Source organism: Trachemys scripta, chromosome 1, assembly GCF_013100865.1.
Source record: "Trachemys scripta elegans isolate TJP31775 chromosome 1, CAS_Tse_1.0, whole genome shotgun sequence".
NCBI lineage: Eukaryota > Metazoa > Chordata > Testudines > Emydidae > Trachemys > Trachemys scripta.
Genome location: NC_048298.1, coordinates 69,191,557 through 69,209,241, shown reverse-complemented (window position 1 = coordinate 69,209,241; position 17,685 = coordinate 69,191,557). Strand labels below are relative to the sequence as shown.

Genomic DNA, 17,685 nt, shown 5'->3' with positions numbered 1-17,685 from the left:
GACTTAGGTAGGGTTTAGAGGTGTGAGGGGGCAGAGTTAAGGCTGTTCTTAGACTGTGCAATATCCATACTTAACATGTGTATATTTATCTGAGGGATGGGAGATATTTGAATATTTATCTGCCTTAACTATTCATTTCCATATTCTAAAACCTTTGGATTTTAAAATTGCAATGTTTTTATTTGGGTATGTGTTTTTGTGTGTACTTATTTTAACATTATTGCTAATATTTTCAATATTTAATATTCACTGTTACTTTATCCTCTCCCTTTCCTTGTTTGTTTGTTTGTTTCTACCTGTTGTCCCTTGTCATATATTTATAATATAAGCTAATGGGTAGGGCCTGTCTTTTTTATTGTGTGTGTACAAAGCACATGATAATGGAGTCTTGATCCTTGAATGGGGCCACCATTTGTTTCTCTCAAAACATAGTATTTCTCTCCCAAAATTACACTCTACAAAGCTCAAGAGTGGCAATATTCTGTCTTGGAAAAATGACATGTTTAAAGTCTATTCTCCTGTAATCTCTCAAAGGTAGAAAAGGCCATTAGAAACTGAATAATCCCCCATTTCCAATGGCATAAAGCTCTTTGTTTCTAACACAAACAGATGAGAAGATATCTGACTGTGAAACTGTAACATTATTATGTAAAGAAAAGCTATTTAGTATTATTTCTAGAGGTTTTTAAACTGTATTAGTTTTAATTTCTCTCCTTCTTTTAGGCCTTTACTGGTGGGCTCAAGTTATTATAGCCAAATAGCTTTACAGGTAGGAAAAAAGAAAAATAGAATCAATAAAAAAAATTAAAATGTTTCTAAGTTTTTTTCCCTTCAAAGTATCTGGCATGTCATGTGCAGATTACATGAAGGTATAGTATAAAGATTTTATTAACACTCATCTGGAGTGACCTGCTTCACTCATTCAAGGCTTCAACACTCATGATTAATGTAGACATCAAAAACTCTTGTATACAGCAGCTTTATAGCACACTAAACCACCATGGATTCTCTCTGCAAATATCTACAGCTCTCTTTCTCCTGTTTGAGATACAAACACAAACAATCAAAATGATCATTTTTAAAGAAGTCACTGTTCAGGTATGTTAGACTCCCAAGTAGTGATGTTTACCTTTAACTGCTTTATCAATAACCTTGACAATGATAATACCAAAACTTACATGCTGACTATAATTAAGAAGTCACAGATTCTGAGACTTTCCTGGGACCTCCGTGACTTCTGCAGTGACCGGTGCTGCTGGCCCAGGGGCCACCTGAGCAGCTCAAGCAATCCCTGTGCCAGCCACACTGGCCACTGCTGGGGCAGTCTTGGGCCATCGCGCTCCCGCAGCAGCAGCCGGAATTTGGGTGTGGGAGGGGACTCAGAGTTGGCGATTAGGTGAGGGGGGAGGTGAGGGCTCCGCAGAGGTATGGCCAGGCAGCTCTGTATGCTGCCTCAGCCCGCAGGTGACAATCCTGCAGCTCCCATTGGCCACGGTTCCCGGCCAATGGAAGCTGCAGAGCCAGTGCTCAGGGCGGAGGCAGCGCACAGAGACCCCCAGCCACATCTCTGCCTAGGAACTGAGGGAGGGACATGTTGCCGCTTCCAGGGAGCCACACGGGGCTGGGTAGGGAGCTTGCCAGCCCCCCAATCCCCCTGCACCATTGGAGGTCTCGGGCTGTTCCCCCCAGAGCACCCATGGTGTCCCCGCCCCGAGCATCTGTGGCACCCCCGGTCCCCAGCTCGAGTACCCAAGATTTAGGGGTATATAGTACAAGTCATGGATAGTTCACGGGATGTGAATTTTTGTTTACTGCCTGTGACCTGTCCATGACTTTTACTAAAAATACCCATGACTAAAATGTAGCCTTAACCATAATTAATGCTTGAAGCAGATAATAATAAAATAATAATTTCACTTATATAGGACCTTTCATCAAAGTATTTCCAGATAATAGTAATAATAATAAGTAGAATTTTTCCTCCTTAGATCTCAAAGCACTTTACAAAGGAAGGTATACTTATCCTCATTTTGCAGGTGGGGAAAGGGAGGCTCACAGAGGTGCAAGTGACAGAGTCAGGTATACAATTCAGATTTCTTAACTACCTGTTCCCTAATCTCCATGCAAAAAGTCAAACCTGGCACCTCAGTGTAAAGTACTCTTGGTCCTAAAAGTTAAGAATATATCTAATTGCTATATTAGTTTAAAATGAAACATTTTTACCAAATTTCACTTTCTTCATAAATTACATCCTAAATCTTTAACTCCAGTCTGAGTCTAAATATGTACCAGTAGGAAACCTACAGACTAGATACACACTTTACAGCCTTGGCAAAAGACGCATACCATTCAACCATTTCCCTACACAACAGCACAAAGCTTCTGAAATGAACACTTTGGGCAACCCATCCTTCCAAGGAATGAGATGAAAAGTAATACCAGCAGCACAGAAGCTTTTTGAAGCTCCTACAGCTGTGAAATTTAGATGCTTGCTATCACGAATTGATGTAGCTAGAATGTGAAGCTTTGGCACCCACAATTCTATTGAAATTCCATGTTTATGGATGAGATTACCTGCAGGGAGCAGGGAAAATGTGAGGATAAAGTCATAAGTAGGCCACAATATTGCTTGCCCTACATAAAACAATCCTTGTTAAGAATCCAAGGAGCCTAATTTTACATTAATGAGAAGGAAAGTTATTAAAATTGAAATAAAATATTTATTAATAAACGTTTCACTTTATTTTTAAAGAGCTAAGAAAACTGCTCAATTACTCACATGCTGTATTGCTGCTGATGTACCTATTAAAAAAGATTTAGAAACTAGTCTTCATTTCCTACACTCTTTAAAGCTAAAAGGAAGAAAGGAAGCAAGAGAGGAATACTCTAAAATTCAATTTTACATACCACTGCAAACAAACCCAATTCTGTCTCACAATATTACTGTCAACAACAAAGTCTGCTCCATGCAGATCTGGTCTAACACTTACGTAATTCTCTGCCCTTTCTTGTGTCAAACGGAAATAAACTTACCTAATATATCAGTGTAAAGTACTTGTTCTAGGTCGCCCAGCATTGTCATTATGACATCCTCATCTAGATGTGCGGTCCCTTCACGGAGGCAGCCTTCTTCCTCTTCCTCTGCCCCTGCCCAGTTCCTGCTAGTGAAATTTGACTTGCAGGGGACATTTTCATCATCTGATTTGTCCCTTTCCTCATTACCAACCTCAAAACCTTCATCTGTAGACTGGCCTCCAGATCTTCTACTTGACTTATTGCTTCCAGCAGGTGGTAAAACTTCAGTTTCCTGGGGTGTTGCACTGCTGGTATGGTAAAGAGAATGCACCGACTGCGAGAGCAACTTGGACAATGAGATTCTATCTCCAACTTCTGCCTCTCTCTGATGACAATTCTGGCTAGATTTTGAGGCATTTCCAAACCAGTTCTCCCTGTATGAGTATCGTCTCTTCTCCCCTTCACTTATGAGTGTAAGGTTGGTCAAAGACTTCTGTTTCTGAAGACGAGCATTCCCTCTTCTAACAGCCTTGCCTTTAAAGACTGATAATTCAGCAGGTCGTTGCATCCTTTCAGCTAAAGCTTCACCTCAGCCAGATTTCATATTCCTAGATCTACAGTAGCTCAAATCTTTAAGCAGGTCTCAGATGTGACCCTTTCAGTACTGTACGATGCACACACCATGTAGCACATCTTTGCACTTGTAATGAAAAGCAAAGCTCAAGCATCCAGTTTATGTGCTGTAAATGACTAGACAGACACAGTCATTTTCTCTAAATTTACATTGCTGCCTGTGCTAAGCCACTTCTTTCCAGTCATGTTAATCTGCAATACTTACAGGCATTTTTACTCGAATTTCTCTCAAGCAGAAGAGAGTTGATCAAACACTCTGCTCCCACATAGAAATAATCCCAAAAGCCAACTGCGTTCTCCCCTCTTCATCCAATCACCAGTCTCATCAGAATGATGGGCCTGCATCTCTCTCTACAACTGCAGTGTTCTGAAATCCAAAGTACAGCGCAAGTACTGTCTTGTGCCTTTTTTCCCTCTCACCAGAGCATGACCGATCCCAATGCACAGCTCTGTACTTTAGATGGGCTGACACAGAGCTGCAAGTACAGCCTACACGTCAGAGCTCAATAAGAGCCAAAATTAACCACTGAAGCAAAGCTCTGCACAAGCCTCCTCACATTTTAGTATTCAACCTGCATTCCCAGATCTATGACTCTTCTCTGCTACTGCAGTGGATGCTGCTGGCTGCCATGGCAGCAAACATCCTGGTGAATTAAACCGGAGACACAGAAGCCTCTGTCCAGTTTAAAATGCCACAGGTTTCAAGACACAGCTTCACCTGAATGGGCTGCTACAATATTAGCCCTAGCTCACACTGAAATGCTATTTTTCTTCCTGGAAGGTAAGAATGACAAACTATTTGTTCCTTCTCCCTGCTACTCCCTTTGCAGGCAGTTAAAAAGCAGATTTGCAAATGCTTCTTGAATCTTGCAATTTCTGCTGTAAATGAATAAATATAATTTAAGAGGATAAAGAAACTAAAGAATGGAGCCTGATGCTACCCACTCTGTGGCAGTGATTTATAAAGTGAGAGATTTCATTTCCTCCTTCAAAAAAATTCTTGGGATTCAGAAGCTACTATGGAATTATAAAGCTCTGATAAAAATCAAGGCTTCACAACCTTCAAAAAGGAATGTATTAAATAAAATACTCTATAGAAAGAATACCATTTTCTTACAAAGCTACCCAATTTCAAGTCTGAAACAAAGTTCACAAGAGCTAAATGTTGCTTTTACATATACAAAGAAAGGAGACTAACATTTAAATATATCTTTTCCCAGTGGGAAAAAATACTTGTATCAATAATTAAGATGCTTGAACAGAAAATTAGCACTAAAGTAGAATTTTATCCCATCTTTGAAACAGAAAGGTTTACCCAGAAGCAATCAATGTGGCCAAAAACTGTGCAGAAATGTCCAAATATAAATATAGAAATGCTACATAACAATACACTGATTCTGTCAGTATCATGATACACCTGTAACATACTGTATTGTGGAAAACCGCAGGAGTTAATGATACACAAGGACAGATTATTTGAAGACTTGCTATATTAATAATAGATGGGCATTAAGAGTTGCTCCAGTATCGTATTTGCTTCTCATTCTCTCACTTTACAGCTGCTACTGAAGGTAGGGCTGGGTAAAAATATATCTCCTAGCAACAAAATGGAGGGGTGCATTTTTCCTGGGGGACAAGAAAGAAAGAAAGAAAGAAATCTAATGGTATGGTGTCAAGTGATAATCACTTTGAAAACTAAATCACTGCTGGACCCCTCTAGACACAGAGTGTACAGGAAAGAAGATGAGATACTCAGCTGGAAAGGTTGTTCAAAATGAAATGAACTAAAGGAAATCCAGCCCTACTCCACTTCCCCTGGCCATCCAAAAAGAAAGAGAGAGAAAGAATATCAGCAACACTCTTCTGTTTGAACGATGCTAGTGGCCAAAGGACTATTTTCAATTGCTTCATTTTCAAATTAATACAGCACTAGTGTGCAACGGGGAGAAGGAGGCAGTGTCTTGTTCCTCAGTATAAGCAATAGGGCAGGACTCCTCCATACTACTCAAGAGAGTTAATGGGCTTGCCCACACATATCATCCACAAGGGTGTGGAATCTGAGAAATGCATCTAGTTCTCCAGCCAACCACTGTGTATGGTATACTGCAGTCAGCAACAAGGCCTACCTGGCAGCAGAAAAGCGTGTACTTTATATACACCTATTTTAGATAGATAGATACGCAACAAATAAAAACCAAAAACTACATTTAAAATGTTACAGTAAAAGTTGTTTTATACGGCATGTTGGAGGAATGGAGGGTGTTGGTAAGTGAAAAATGCCGGTTAACTAAGAGGGAGGGACTTTGAGTTAGGGAGTGCGTGCATGGCTGGGGATTGGGGTGCGGAAGGGGGCTCAAGGTGCCAGATCCGGGGGGTGCTCACCTTGGGTGGCTCCCCACATGCAGCGACCTATCCTGGCTGCTCCTAGGCAGAAGCACAGCAGGCGGTTCTGTGCGCTGCCCCCGCCCCGCCCAGATCACTGGCTCTGCAGCTCCCATTAGCCAGGAACCGCAGCCAATGGGGGGGCAGCGCCGGTGGGTGGAGGCAGTGCCTCTGCCTAGGAGCAGCTGGGACAGGTCACCGCTTGCAGGGAGGTTCCCAAGGTAAGTGCCCCCCGGATGCAGCACCCTGAGCCCCCTCCTGCACCCCAACACCCTGCCCACCTGTGCCAACCGGACTATAAACTGGACTTTTAATGAAGATCAGAGATGCCAGTTTATAGAGCTTTCCGATTGGTGAAGTGCTGGATAAAACAGCTTATTTACTGTATTAAGGTAGCAAAGTCAAGCACTTAAATGTTATAAATGTTACAATTAAGGTTTCATGTGCAATCTTAATTTGTCCCTTTTTGTGCATATGTAATGTACTACAGACATTTATTGCATGATCACATACTATTTTTCCATGGGACCCTGTCTCAGGTGCCCCTCATCATCCCCTAAAATACATTAGAGGCACACATGTACCTTGGGATGAATGCACAGCACAAAGAACTCTGAATTATGATAACTTTCCCTTTGTAATGATAATTTTAACCTACCCTCTGATCTACCATGTACCCCCATAATGTGACCATACCTAAGACTGCAATATGGAAGAATCCCAGGTTTATTTACTGAAATGTAGTCTTCTAAAGCTCATTCTCCCATTTTAAATAAAAAAAAATATAACAAAGAAACATAACTAAAACCATGAACAAGAACAGAAAGAAATCACATTAGGAGGTTTTGAGGTAGCAAATGTTACATTATATTCCTCAATTACATGATAATCTAATATACTCCCCACCCTAAAGATGGAAGTGTCATTTTTAGAGAGGACAATCATAGGGAATTTTCCCAACCCCATGATTATAGTAATAATAAACCTTATTTTGTATAATGCATTACATACAAAGAAATCTTAAAAATGATTTAAAAATGTAATAATCTATAGACAAATTCTGTTCTCAGATAAGCACACACAACTTTCATTGATATTTGAATACACAGTTTGGCTCTTTGTCAATGAATTATATAATAGAACCTCAAAATCCTGAGAATTAGAATAACATGCTAAATTTAGTTAATTCTTAGTACATGTGTACATGGTTTACAACATCCTCTTTAAGTATTTCTTTTAGAAAGGGGAAAAAAGTGCAGTAAATGTGAACATCTGAAAATACAAAGTGGATATGTTAATCCCACTGCTAATATTGGGATATAATTCTAATTCTTAAAATGATTCCTTACCTCCTCCCTAACTTTTGTATAGTGCTTCCACATGAATGGTACATTTATAATTAGCCAATATTTGCAACTTCATGTATAATTATTTATGGACTGTGATAAATGAAGGGGGTGGGGGTAGCTCCCTTTTATGAACACCCAGCCAGCTAGTAGCTATAAAATCGTTTTTAGTAGCTGTTCTTTACTTGCTTTTAGCTGTAAAAGGTTAAAAGTCTTACTGCTATACATAGGTAAAAGGAATTGAGTGGGCACCTGGCCAAAAGAGCCAATGGGAAGGCTAGAAATTTTTAAAATTGAAACAAGACTCCCCTTTTGTCTCTCTGTTGTTCTCAGGGAGAGGCAGACAGGGGGCAGTTATGATGTGAGAAGCTTAGGCCAGGTATGAAAAAATACTAGTATTATACCTAGAAACTACTCATCTAAAACTCTAGATATGTAAGTAGATTAGGAAATGTCTAGGAAGACATGATTAGGTTTATCCCTTTTATTTCTTTATGGCTTGTGGATTCCTCTGTGCTAACCCCAGGAGCTTCTGTTTTGCTTGTAACCTTTAAGCTGGACCTCAGGAGAGCTATTCTTGATGTTGACTCCTTATAATTGTTTTTTTATATATATCTAGCAAAAGCCTAAGTCCCAGATGCATTTTCTTCTTTTTTTATTAATAAAATTTACCTTTTTTAAGAACAGAATTGGATGTTTGTGTCCTAAGAGGTTTGTGCACATGTTGTTTAATTAGCTGGTGGCAACATCTGATTTCCTTTGTTTTTATTCTCAGCTCTTCCTCGGAGGGAGGTGAAAGGGCTTGAGGGTACCCCACAGGATGAAATTCCCAAGTGAGCCTTCCTGGGTTCTCAAAGGGGGGTTTTTTTGCACTTGGGTGGTGGCAGCATCTACCCATCCTAGGTCAGAGAAAAGCTGTAACCTTGGGAGTTTAATACAAGCCTGGGATGGCAAGTATTAATTTTTAGAGTCCTTCTGGGCCCGCACCTTCTGCACTTGAAGTGCCAGAGTGGGGAATCAGCCTTAACAGGTATGCTAAACTCTTTAAACATGTAAACACTGTGTAAAAGCCTAGTAACATAATTAGATTATTAAAATAATATTTTGCAATTATAGAGATGTACATTTTTTCAAAGTGCTACTAAATAATTGGCTTATTAACGCCCACACCACCCCTGCAATGTAGGGTGGCAAACATCCGTTTTACAGATGGTGAAACTGGTGAAGGAAGTTTAACTAACTTGCTCTTGGTCATACAGTGAGTGAGTAGCAAAACTGGGATTAGAATTTATTTTATTACTCTAGCATAAAGTCTATTACTTTATTCCTTGCTCTCTTTCCCCTTCTCATTTTTTGTTACCCCATACCTAAAATTAGGCCCTGATCTTGCAGAGACCTATGCACGTGTAAGGTCCCATGGGAATCAAGACTGAGGGAAAAAACAACTGAGGAGAGTTGGCAGTTTTTCAAAGGGACACTATTAAGGGCCCAAAAGCAAGCTATTCCGCTGGTTAGGAAAGATAGAAAATGTGGCAAAAGACCACCTTGGCTTAACCACGAGATCTTGCATGATCTAAAAAATAAAAAGGAGTTATATAAAAAATGGAAACTAGGACAGATTACAAAGGATGAATATAGGTAAACAACACAGGAATGCAGGGGCAAGATTAGAAAGGCAAAGGCACAAAATGAGCTCAAACTAGCTACGGGAATAAAGGGAAACAAGAAGACTTTTTATCAATACATTAGAAGCAAGAGGAAGACCAAAGACAGGGTAGGCCCACCGCTTAGTTAAGAGGGAGAAACAGTAACAGGAAACTTGGAAATGGCAGAGATGCTTAATGACTTCTTTGTTTCGGTCTTCACCGAGAAGTCTGAAGGAATGCCTAACATAGTGAATGCTAATGGGAAGGGGGTAGGTTTAGCAGATAAAATAAAAAAAGAACAAGTTAAAAACCACTTAGAAAAGTTAGATGCCTGCAAGTCACCAGGGCATGATGAAATGCATCCTAGAATACTCAAGGAGCTAATAGAGGAGGTATCTGAGCCTCTAGCTATTATCTTTGGAAAATCATGGGAGATGGGAGAGATTCCAGAAGACTGGAAAAGGGCAAATATACTCCCCATCTATAAAAAGGGAAATAAAAACAACCCAGGAAACTACAGACCAGTTAGTTTAACTTCTGTGCCAGGGAAGATAATGGAGCAAGTAATTAAGGAAATCATCTGCAAACACTTGGAAGGTGGTAAGGTGATAGGGAACAGCCAGCATGGATTTGTGAAGAACAAATCATGTCAAACCAATCTGATAGCTTTCTTTGATAGGATAACGAGCCTTGTGGATAAGGGTGAAGCTGTGGATATGGTATACCTAGACTTTAGTAAGGCATTTGATACAGTCTCGCATGGTATTCTTATCGATAAACTAGGCAAATACAATTTAGATGGGGCTACTATAAGGTGGGTGCATAACTGGCTGGATAACCGTACTCAGAGAGTTGTTATTAATGGTTCCCAATCCTGCTGGAAAGGCATAACGAGTGGGGTACTGCAGGGGTCTGTTTTGGGATCGGCTCTGTTCAATATCTTCATCAACGACTTAGATATTGGCATAGAAAGTACGCTTATTAAGTTTGTGGATGATACCAAACTGGGAGGGATTGCAACTGCTTTGGAGGACAGGGTCATAATTCAAAATGATCTGGACAAATTGGAGAAATGGTCTGAGTTAAACAGGATGAAGTTTAACAAAGACAAATGCAAAGTGCTCCACTTAGGAAGAAAAAGTCAGTTTCACACATATAGAATGGGAAGAGACTGTCTAGGAAGGAGTACGACAGAAAGGGATCTACGGGTTATAGTGGACCACAAGCTAAATATGAGTCAACAGTGTGATGCTGTTGCAAAAAAAGCAAACATGATTCTGGGATGTATTAACAGGTGTGTTGTGAGCAAGACACGAGAAGTCATTCTTCCGCTCTACTCTGCTCTGGTTAGGCCTCAGCTGGAGTATTGTGTCCAGTTCTGGGCACCGCATTTTAAAAAAGATATGGAGAAATTGGAAAGGGTCCAGAGAAGAGCAACAAGAATGATTAAAGGTCTTGAGAACATGACCTATGAAGGAAGGCTGAAAGAATTGGGTTTGTTTAGTTTGGAAAAGAGAAGACTGAGAGGGGACATGATAGCAGTTTTCAGGTATTTAAAAGGGTGTCATAAGGAGGAGGGAGAAAACTTGTTCACCTTAGCCTCTAAGGATAGAACAAGAAGCAATGGGTTTAAACTGCAGCAAGGGAGGTCTAGGTTGGACATTAGGAAAAAGTTCCTAACTGTCAGGATGGTTAAACACTGGAATAAATTGCCTAGGGAGGTTGTGGAATCTCCATCTCTGGAGATATTTAAGAGTAGGTTAGATAAATGTCTATCAGGGATGGTCTATTTGGTCCTGCCATGCGGAGAGGGGACTGGACTCGATGACCTCTCGAGGTCCCTTCCAGTCCTAGAATCTATAAATCTATGAATTTATGTGTTTAACTTTATGCACTGCAAGCAGGCTCAGGCCCTTAGACTTGCCAGAACTTTGAGCTGGGGAATCTTGTCTTTCTATTTTTATTGTAAAACACCCAATAAACACTTGGCACTTTTAAAACAATAATAAAGACCAGAATGACAAATGAAACAAATACACAAATGGGACAGAACTTTCTTAGCCCAGTCCTGTGAGTGGCTGAATGACCTCAAGTCCCTTAGTATAAATGATTTTGCAGGGGACGCTCAGCACCTTGCAGGATTAGACCCTTTTTGACTAAGAGTACGTCTGGCTATTGGGCTTGGGTATCAAGTTATTCAAAAACCAAAACAAGCCTGGGGCTCAGGTAACATGCTAACAGGCACAGTATAAGAACCTAAATAGAAAGTAATAGAGAAAATTTACGGAAAGACAAAACAACTCATAATTGCTCTCCTGTTCTTTCTACTTAAGAGTCCATATCACAAAAATCACCCTTGCATGTGTCCTTGGTACAGATGACACCCCTTGCTGGATGATGAGCCCACTGAGTGGCCGGAATATACTTGGGAGCTTGGAAATCTCTCTCTTACCCCGGTCTAGCTCATTCTAGAGCAGTCTCCTGAATAGCCAGCACATGAATAGATTCCAAATGATATTCTTCAGCACATATATATAGCTAATAATATATCTGCTGCACAGGGTGATTGTTTGATCCAGCCATTCCTCATATTTCTAACTGCCAATTATGAGTGACACACATTTGGTTTCCTCCGTGTGCCCAATTTACAATGAGCCAATGGCTGAACTCTCGCAGTGGTGCCGCCATGCTGCCCATTATGGCCGTCTGCAGCTAATGACAGAGTCTGAATAATGAGATCAGAAACATCTCTGATGTCTCTTTAGTGCCCCATATGCCACTTCCTCTTTTTTGTTGCATTTTCCACTTCTACACAGAACAGTAAAAGGGCTGGATACCTGCTATCTTAGAGGATCATTACAGCAGGCACGAAAGTGATTTTTTACCATCCCTTCGGATAATTTAGTGAAACATCTTTTGTAATATTTACACCTATTTAGATGTGCATGTTTTTAATTGTTATGCCTACAGTAAGACCAATGAGCCATGTATCTGCCTTTAGGAACGATAAAGTTTAGCTAATTTGGAATGCATTTTCCCTTTGCAAGAAGTTTCCATGATAATACAGATCTAAGTGGAACCTAAAGGGAACACTTAATTAGGTTTCAGATTGGGCTACTTGTCAAAAAGTTGATCCAGAATTTGGCAGGTGAGGGACGTCAGTTTGGAGACACTTGAGGAAAAACTGAGACAGAGCCAGTTACCTATACTGAAACAAGATAAAACCTCCATTTTAATATGAATCAGGCTAGATGCCAAAGCAGTCTGACAAAACTGGGGCAATTTGATCATCCTTTCTCGAAGATAGCTTTTCAGATTTATATGTGTCAAATGATTTCCTTTAAACAAATTATATCTTGAGTGAGAAAAACCAGATGTGTTTTTAACATTTGTTTGAATTTTGAAAATTTGGGGGAAAATGACAAAAGTCCAGTTGACTTCAATGGACCACAAATTCACCCTTTATGCTCATAAAAGTGAGCTTGAAAGTAATGGTACAGAGTAAAAAAAAGGAAACCACAGTTCAGACAAGCAGGCCCTTTGAAAGTACACAGCTCTTCTATGCAATTCAATCCTGATGCGAAACTCAGTTGTGACATACTTCGTTTTGTGCCCATTGATAGCTAGATTTATGACCAGATCCTCAGCTGATGTAAATTGTCATAGCTCTATTGACACCAAAGGACTATGCCGATGTACAACAGCTGATGATCTGACCCGTAGTTGCAAAAAAATACACAAACTCATTTGTAAAATTGTAATCTGGTAAGGACTTGAACCCATATTTAGAGGGAACCCCAAGATAGAACCTTGCTGAGTGGGCCACAGGCTAGCACAACTTAAGGATTTGTTCATTTACTCCCTTTTTTGAATCTAGATTCACTTACAGAAATAAAAATGTTATGTTATTAACACTTCAGCTTCTGACATTTTGATTTGATCTTATTCTCCCAGTGTCACACATTACGAGATAGGCTTCCCAAGGTTCCTCATAGAGTATTCAATATGATACTGACAATAATAATGTCTTGAAATCCTAATTTATGAACATTCCAGTTTCTGCAAAATGATGAAGAGGATATTCTAAGTGAGACAGCTTAGATAAAAGAATTTGCAGTTGAAGTGCTAACAGCGTTTGACCCACTTTCTCTGCATATTTAATATAATGAATAGAGGTCAAAGGTATTATTTTAAACCATTGCTAAGCTATTAGTAGGAGAGCTATGTAAACAAAGAAATATAACATTTCTATACTGAGGTTTTTCCCACATGCCACTCACCAGATATCTCCTCTAGGCACTGTTTGGCAGTCTTACTGTATGATAAATCCATTTTAGTAGGACTGGTGCAGGAGTCAGCAGGTGGTAAAGAGGTACTGTCATTTTCTGAGTGGGTTCTGAAATCAACCAAGAAGACTCATTATAACAGATGTCTGTTTTACATACAGCAATGGTAAAAGTTAATTCAGGGCATAACTGGAATCTTTTTGCACTGTATTCATCTCACCAAAGGCATACAGTGAAAATATCATGAATGCCACATTCTATCCTAATTACATAGTGCTCCAGTCTGTCTTAAACTATACACTTCGCCAAGGGAGTAAGGACTTTACATCCCTATATAAACAACCTAGCCTTGAGCCAGGGAACACAGGGATAAGCAAGGGCCCTTGTTTGCTTAATCTTTCCCTGACACAGGTGGGCAATATTTAGGTAGGGAACAGTCTAACCCCCAACTCAATGGCCCGAATAGCTAAGACAGCATCTATGTATATGTGAGGGGTATGAAGCATAGTAATTTACTGCTGTTAAAGGTCAGCAGTAAATTATCCCTGGGAACAAAGGGGGAAGAAATGGATGAATTGATTCTCAAGAGGCATGTGTCTATCCCCTGGGGCATCCCTGGAGCAGTACAGTTTACACACAATCCCTTGCTTAGGGCTATCCAAAATCAAAATCTATCCCCAAATGTTCAAAGTTATGTGCAGTTTGGCTCCTCCTCATGATGTTACTGTTAGTCATGTGACCGCCCAGCTCTTGGGAAATGCTGAGATACAGAAATAATTATACGTTTCTATTAGATTGCTAACAAATGACCCGTATTCTTGAGAACATATGTGAACTAAATATATGTAACTATTAAAATATATATAAAATATGTTGTTACACTATGGAGTACAGTACTGGATACCTTTATTTGCCATTATAGAGGGGTAAACTATTACTCAGTCAATATTTCCCAAGGGTTCCTACAATAGTTGCCTCTTCTTAGGGAAAATCTGCAATGTCTCAGAAAGCAGGATGGGGAAACTGTTGGTATATCATGATTTTTAATGGTCACCACTGTGTTTGTACATTAGTAGAAAAAGAACAAAAAACCAGAATGGTGTGAACAGGATGCAACAAGACACAAAACTCCCTCTAAAAATCTTAATCTAGAGTTCAGTTTTGCCATTCTTACTGCCTGTGCTGGCAATCATAAATTACATGCCAAAACACTAATTGCCTCTGATTTGTGATAAGGGCCTGCTAAAACCTTTTGTATATATATTTCCCAATTTTGAAAGCTTAAAATTACAGCTAGACTCCTAAAATTCCCATTTCCCCAACATACTATGGGAAGCACAAGCTGCTCTTTGGGGCAGCCCCCGCACAGATGCCTTTCATAGGAGTAGCTGATAAAAATACTGGATGAATTTGAGGATTAATTTTTAAAACAATTTATTTTATGAAATAGCAACCTGTTAATTATTTTCCTATGTTTATTTCAAAGTTTCGTATTTAATGGATTTATTCAGCAACTCATTTAAGTGAATGAGGGAGCAGATCTCAATATACAAAGAACCAAACACATCTGTTTGAGTAGAATTCTTACCTCTTTATGGTACTTAAAACTATTAAACAGAAATATAAACACAAACGATAGCTTGCAACATGCATAGTCTTTATAGCCAGTTTTTGTAGTTTTGGGAAATTGTGAAGAGGCAAATGTCTAACTACCATCATATGAACTGTTTTTGATTCTTGGGTGTTGTTATTTCCTGTGACACACCAATTAATTAATTAATACTACAAGGACTCCATGGGCTGCAAACATGGTATTCCCACTGACATCCCTGGTAGTTTTACACTCAAAGTCTTTCAGAATTGGGTCCCAAGTAGCAGAGTGATAATGAGGAATCTCACTCAGCAGGAAAGACTGTATGGTCATAACTAGGGTATGAAGAGGTGAAAAGGCTCTTACCCTGATGGGCAATTCTGTGTAGATAAAATGAGAACCACCCTAAGCATTCTCTTCCCCAAGCTCAACCCAAACCTTTTTAGCAATATGACACATTTCATTTATAGAACCTCGTCCTCCTCTATTTTCTTTACTCTTCAAAAACTTGATTCAAGCTGGGACCAGGAGTGGAATTAGTGAAATACTGTGAGAAAAAACACTTGCAAGATTTCTACACCAAATTTACAGACCTCATGGGCAAGGTTGATTGTGGCATAGAAAACTAGGCCCATGCCAAGGACTTGCCTCCTGGAGCCACATGATGACATCATAAGCTAAGCTATAATTTAAAAATATAATTATATTTCTAGTCTTCATTGTTGCAAAGAATAACTTCAAAACATGAACCAAGTGTAAAAGATACAGTGATGTCTTTTTGTGTTTGCAGTAGGGTGACCAGACAGCAAATGTGAAAAATAGGGACAGGGATGGGGGGGGGGGGGAAAGGGGCCCCTATAAGAAAAAAAACCCAAAAACGGGAATGTCCCTATAAAATCGGGACATCTGGTCACTCTAGTTTGCANAGACCCCAAAATCGGGAATGTCCCTATAAAATCGGGACATCTGGTCACTCTAGTTTGCAGAAAGCCAGAAACAATAACTCTGGGACGCATGAAATATCTGCCCCATTTATCTGACTCAAAACTGAAAGTGTGAGAGCAATGTAAAATAATTTGGGTTTGCTACCAAAATAAACAACACAGAAATTGCTGTACTGGCTGTATTCGGCATTTTTATATTTCATTACATAAAACACCAGTTGTTTTGACTATCTAAAGCTGCTACAGAATTTCCATGGAAGAACTCAAGGCTCTTGCAGCAGAATTTAAGTTCAACTTGCAGTGGAGTACATGAAGCCTTCTATTTATTCTGGAAGTCGGAGGCCAAGAAGGTATCTGCTCCAGAAGAGAGAGGAACAGTGGCCACTTGAGCCGGGGGGGAGGGGGGGGGGAGGAGAATGTTTGGCTCCCACCACCACTAGAGCACACCAAGCCTCTGGAACTCTGGGGGCCCTTGCTGACACCACCTCAGTAGAGACTTGGCATTTGGGCCCTCCTTCTGAGGCAGCATTAGGGCTCTGCTGGGGTGATGGCAGTGGGCACACCCACACATATGTAGAATCCTCTGCCTGGGTGGGAGGCTGAATCCTTCTTTTTGGATAGACCCCCTCCTGTCCAGGCACAGGGGAAGAGAGAGACCCCAGCCTGTCCAAACAGGCGTGGTAGTGGGCTCCTCAGCTACTGTAGTGATGGACCCTGCCACTATTGCTCAAATTAAGGGAGGGCCAAGATGTGGGTGTGGGGGCCACATATGTGGGTGTGCCTAGAGTTCGGGACTGCTTCAATCTGGCCCTGCCTACGGGGCGTGGTAGTTTGAATAAGGTTCTGATCAAACATCCAGATATTCCTTTGCTTAGTTGGACCATTTTAGTTCCACTTGTTGCTAACAAATATCTTCAGCAGTGAAGACTGGTGCAATCTGCATTGCGAATGATAAGCCTTTTCCAGTGCACTGAGAGGAGCAAAATCAATGGAACCATAATAATACCTGGTGTAACTCCAATGACTTCTCTAGAATTACACCAGGGATTAATTTGGCCCAATGTCTGCAGGCCAGCACACAGAAAATTAAATGACTTGCTCATTAACCTTAAATATTACTCCTCCATCCCTCTTTCTTTCTTTCTTTTTTTTTTTTTTTTAATTCTTGCACCTCTGTGTTGAGATCAAAGAAAGCAAATGAAATTGCAGGTGAGTCAAAGCCCCACCACTGACTTATCTTCCAGCACTGAACATTTGCAATGAAGGTTAATTAGGTCTAATTAAACAACTGTCATGAAAACAAGATAATCTCCTTTCTGCTTTAATCATAACAATAGGAAACATCTTTTACCTCCAATTAGACTTCAATAAAACATGGGTCAAATTCTGCCCTCAACTATGTCTGCGAAACCCCACTAAATTTTGGTTAAATGAAGAGCAGAATTTGGACCTCTGCACACAATAATGAATATCTTTAACACCGTCAATAACTTCCTGTTTTTAATGGAATATCCATCCTTTGATAATCACAGATGACGTCTAAAATTTTATTACTTGACATTCCGAAAGATTCCATATGATGTTGTTTTTTTTAATTTTTCTTTTGACAACTCCCAGAGGTGTAACTGTCTTGGGTGGATTTTACTGATTATTTGATCTAAGGGCTAGGTCAGCATCACAACTGTACAAAAATATATAAAAAAAGAATAATCATTAGGTAATAAACAACAGACAACTGAAGTACTGGGCTATAGTTTTATCTGAGAAATAAGCCAAAAATGTTTGCTGTAATCTTCCCAAATGCTCCCTACTCTTATTCTCTCTTTACTTCATGAGGAGAGG

The 17,685-nt window shown here is 40.0% G+C and overlaps 1 protein-coding gene across 5 annotated transcripts in view; it reads right to left on the bottom strand.

The window, feature by feature from the left end:
- NAV3 (neuron navigator 3) overlaps window positions 1-17,685 on the bottom strand; it is a 405,038-nt gene that overhangs the window by 158,879 nt on the left and 228,474 nt on the right. For 4 of the 5 annotated variants that reach the window (XM_034771960.1, XM_034771981.1, XM_034771971.1 and 1 more), the window contains one exon: window positions 13,303-13,418. In XM_034771960.1, the coding sequence (XP_034627851.1) occupies window positions 13,303-13,418 (116 nt within the window). Of the gene's footprint in view, window positions 1-3,033; window positions 4,225-13,302; window positions 13,419-17,685 lie in introns of those variants that run through there. The other variant, XM_034772000.1, reaches the window with a different exon arrangement.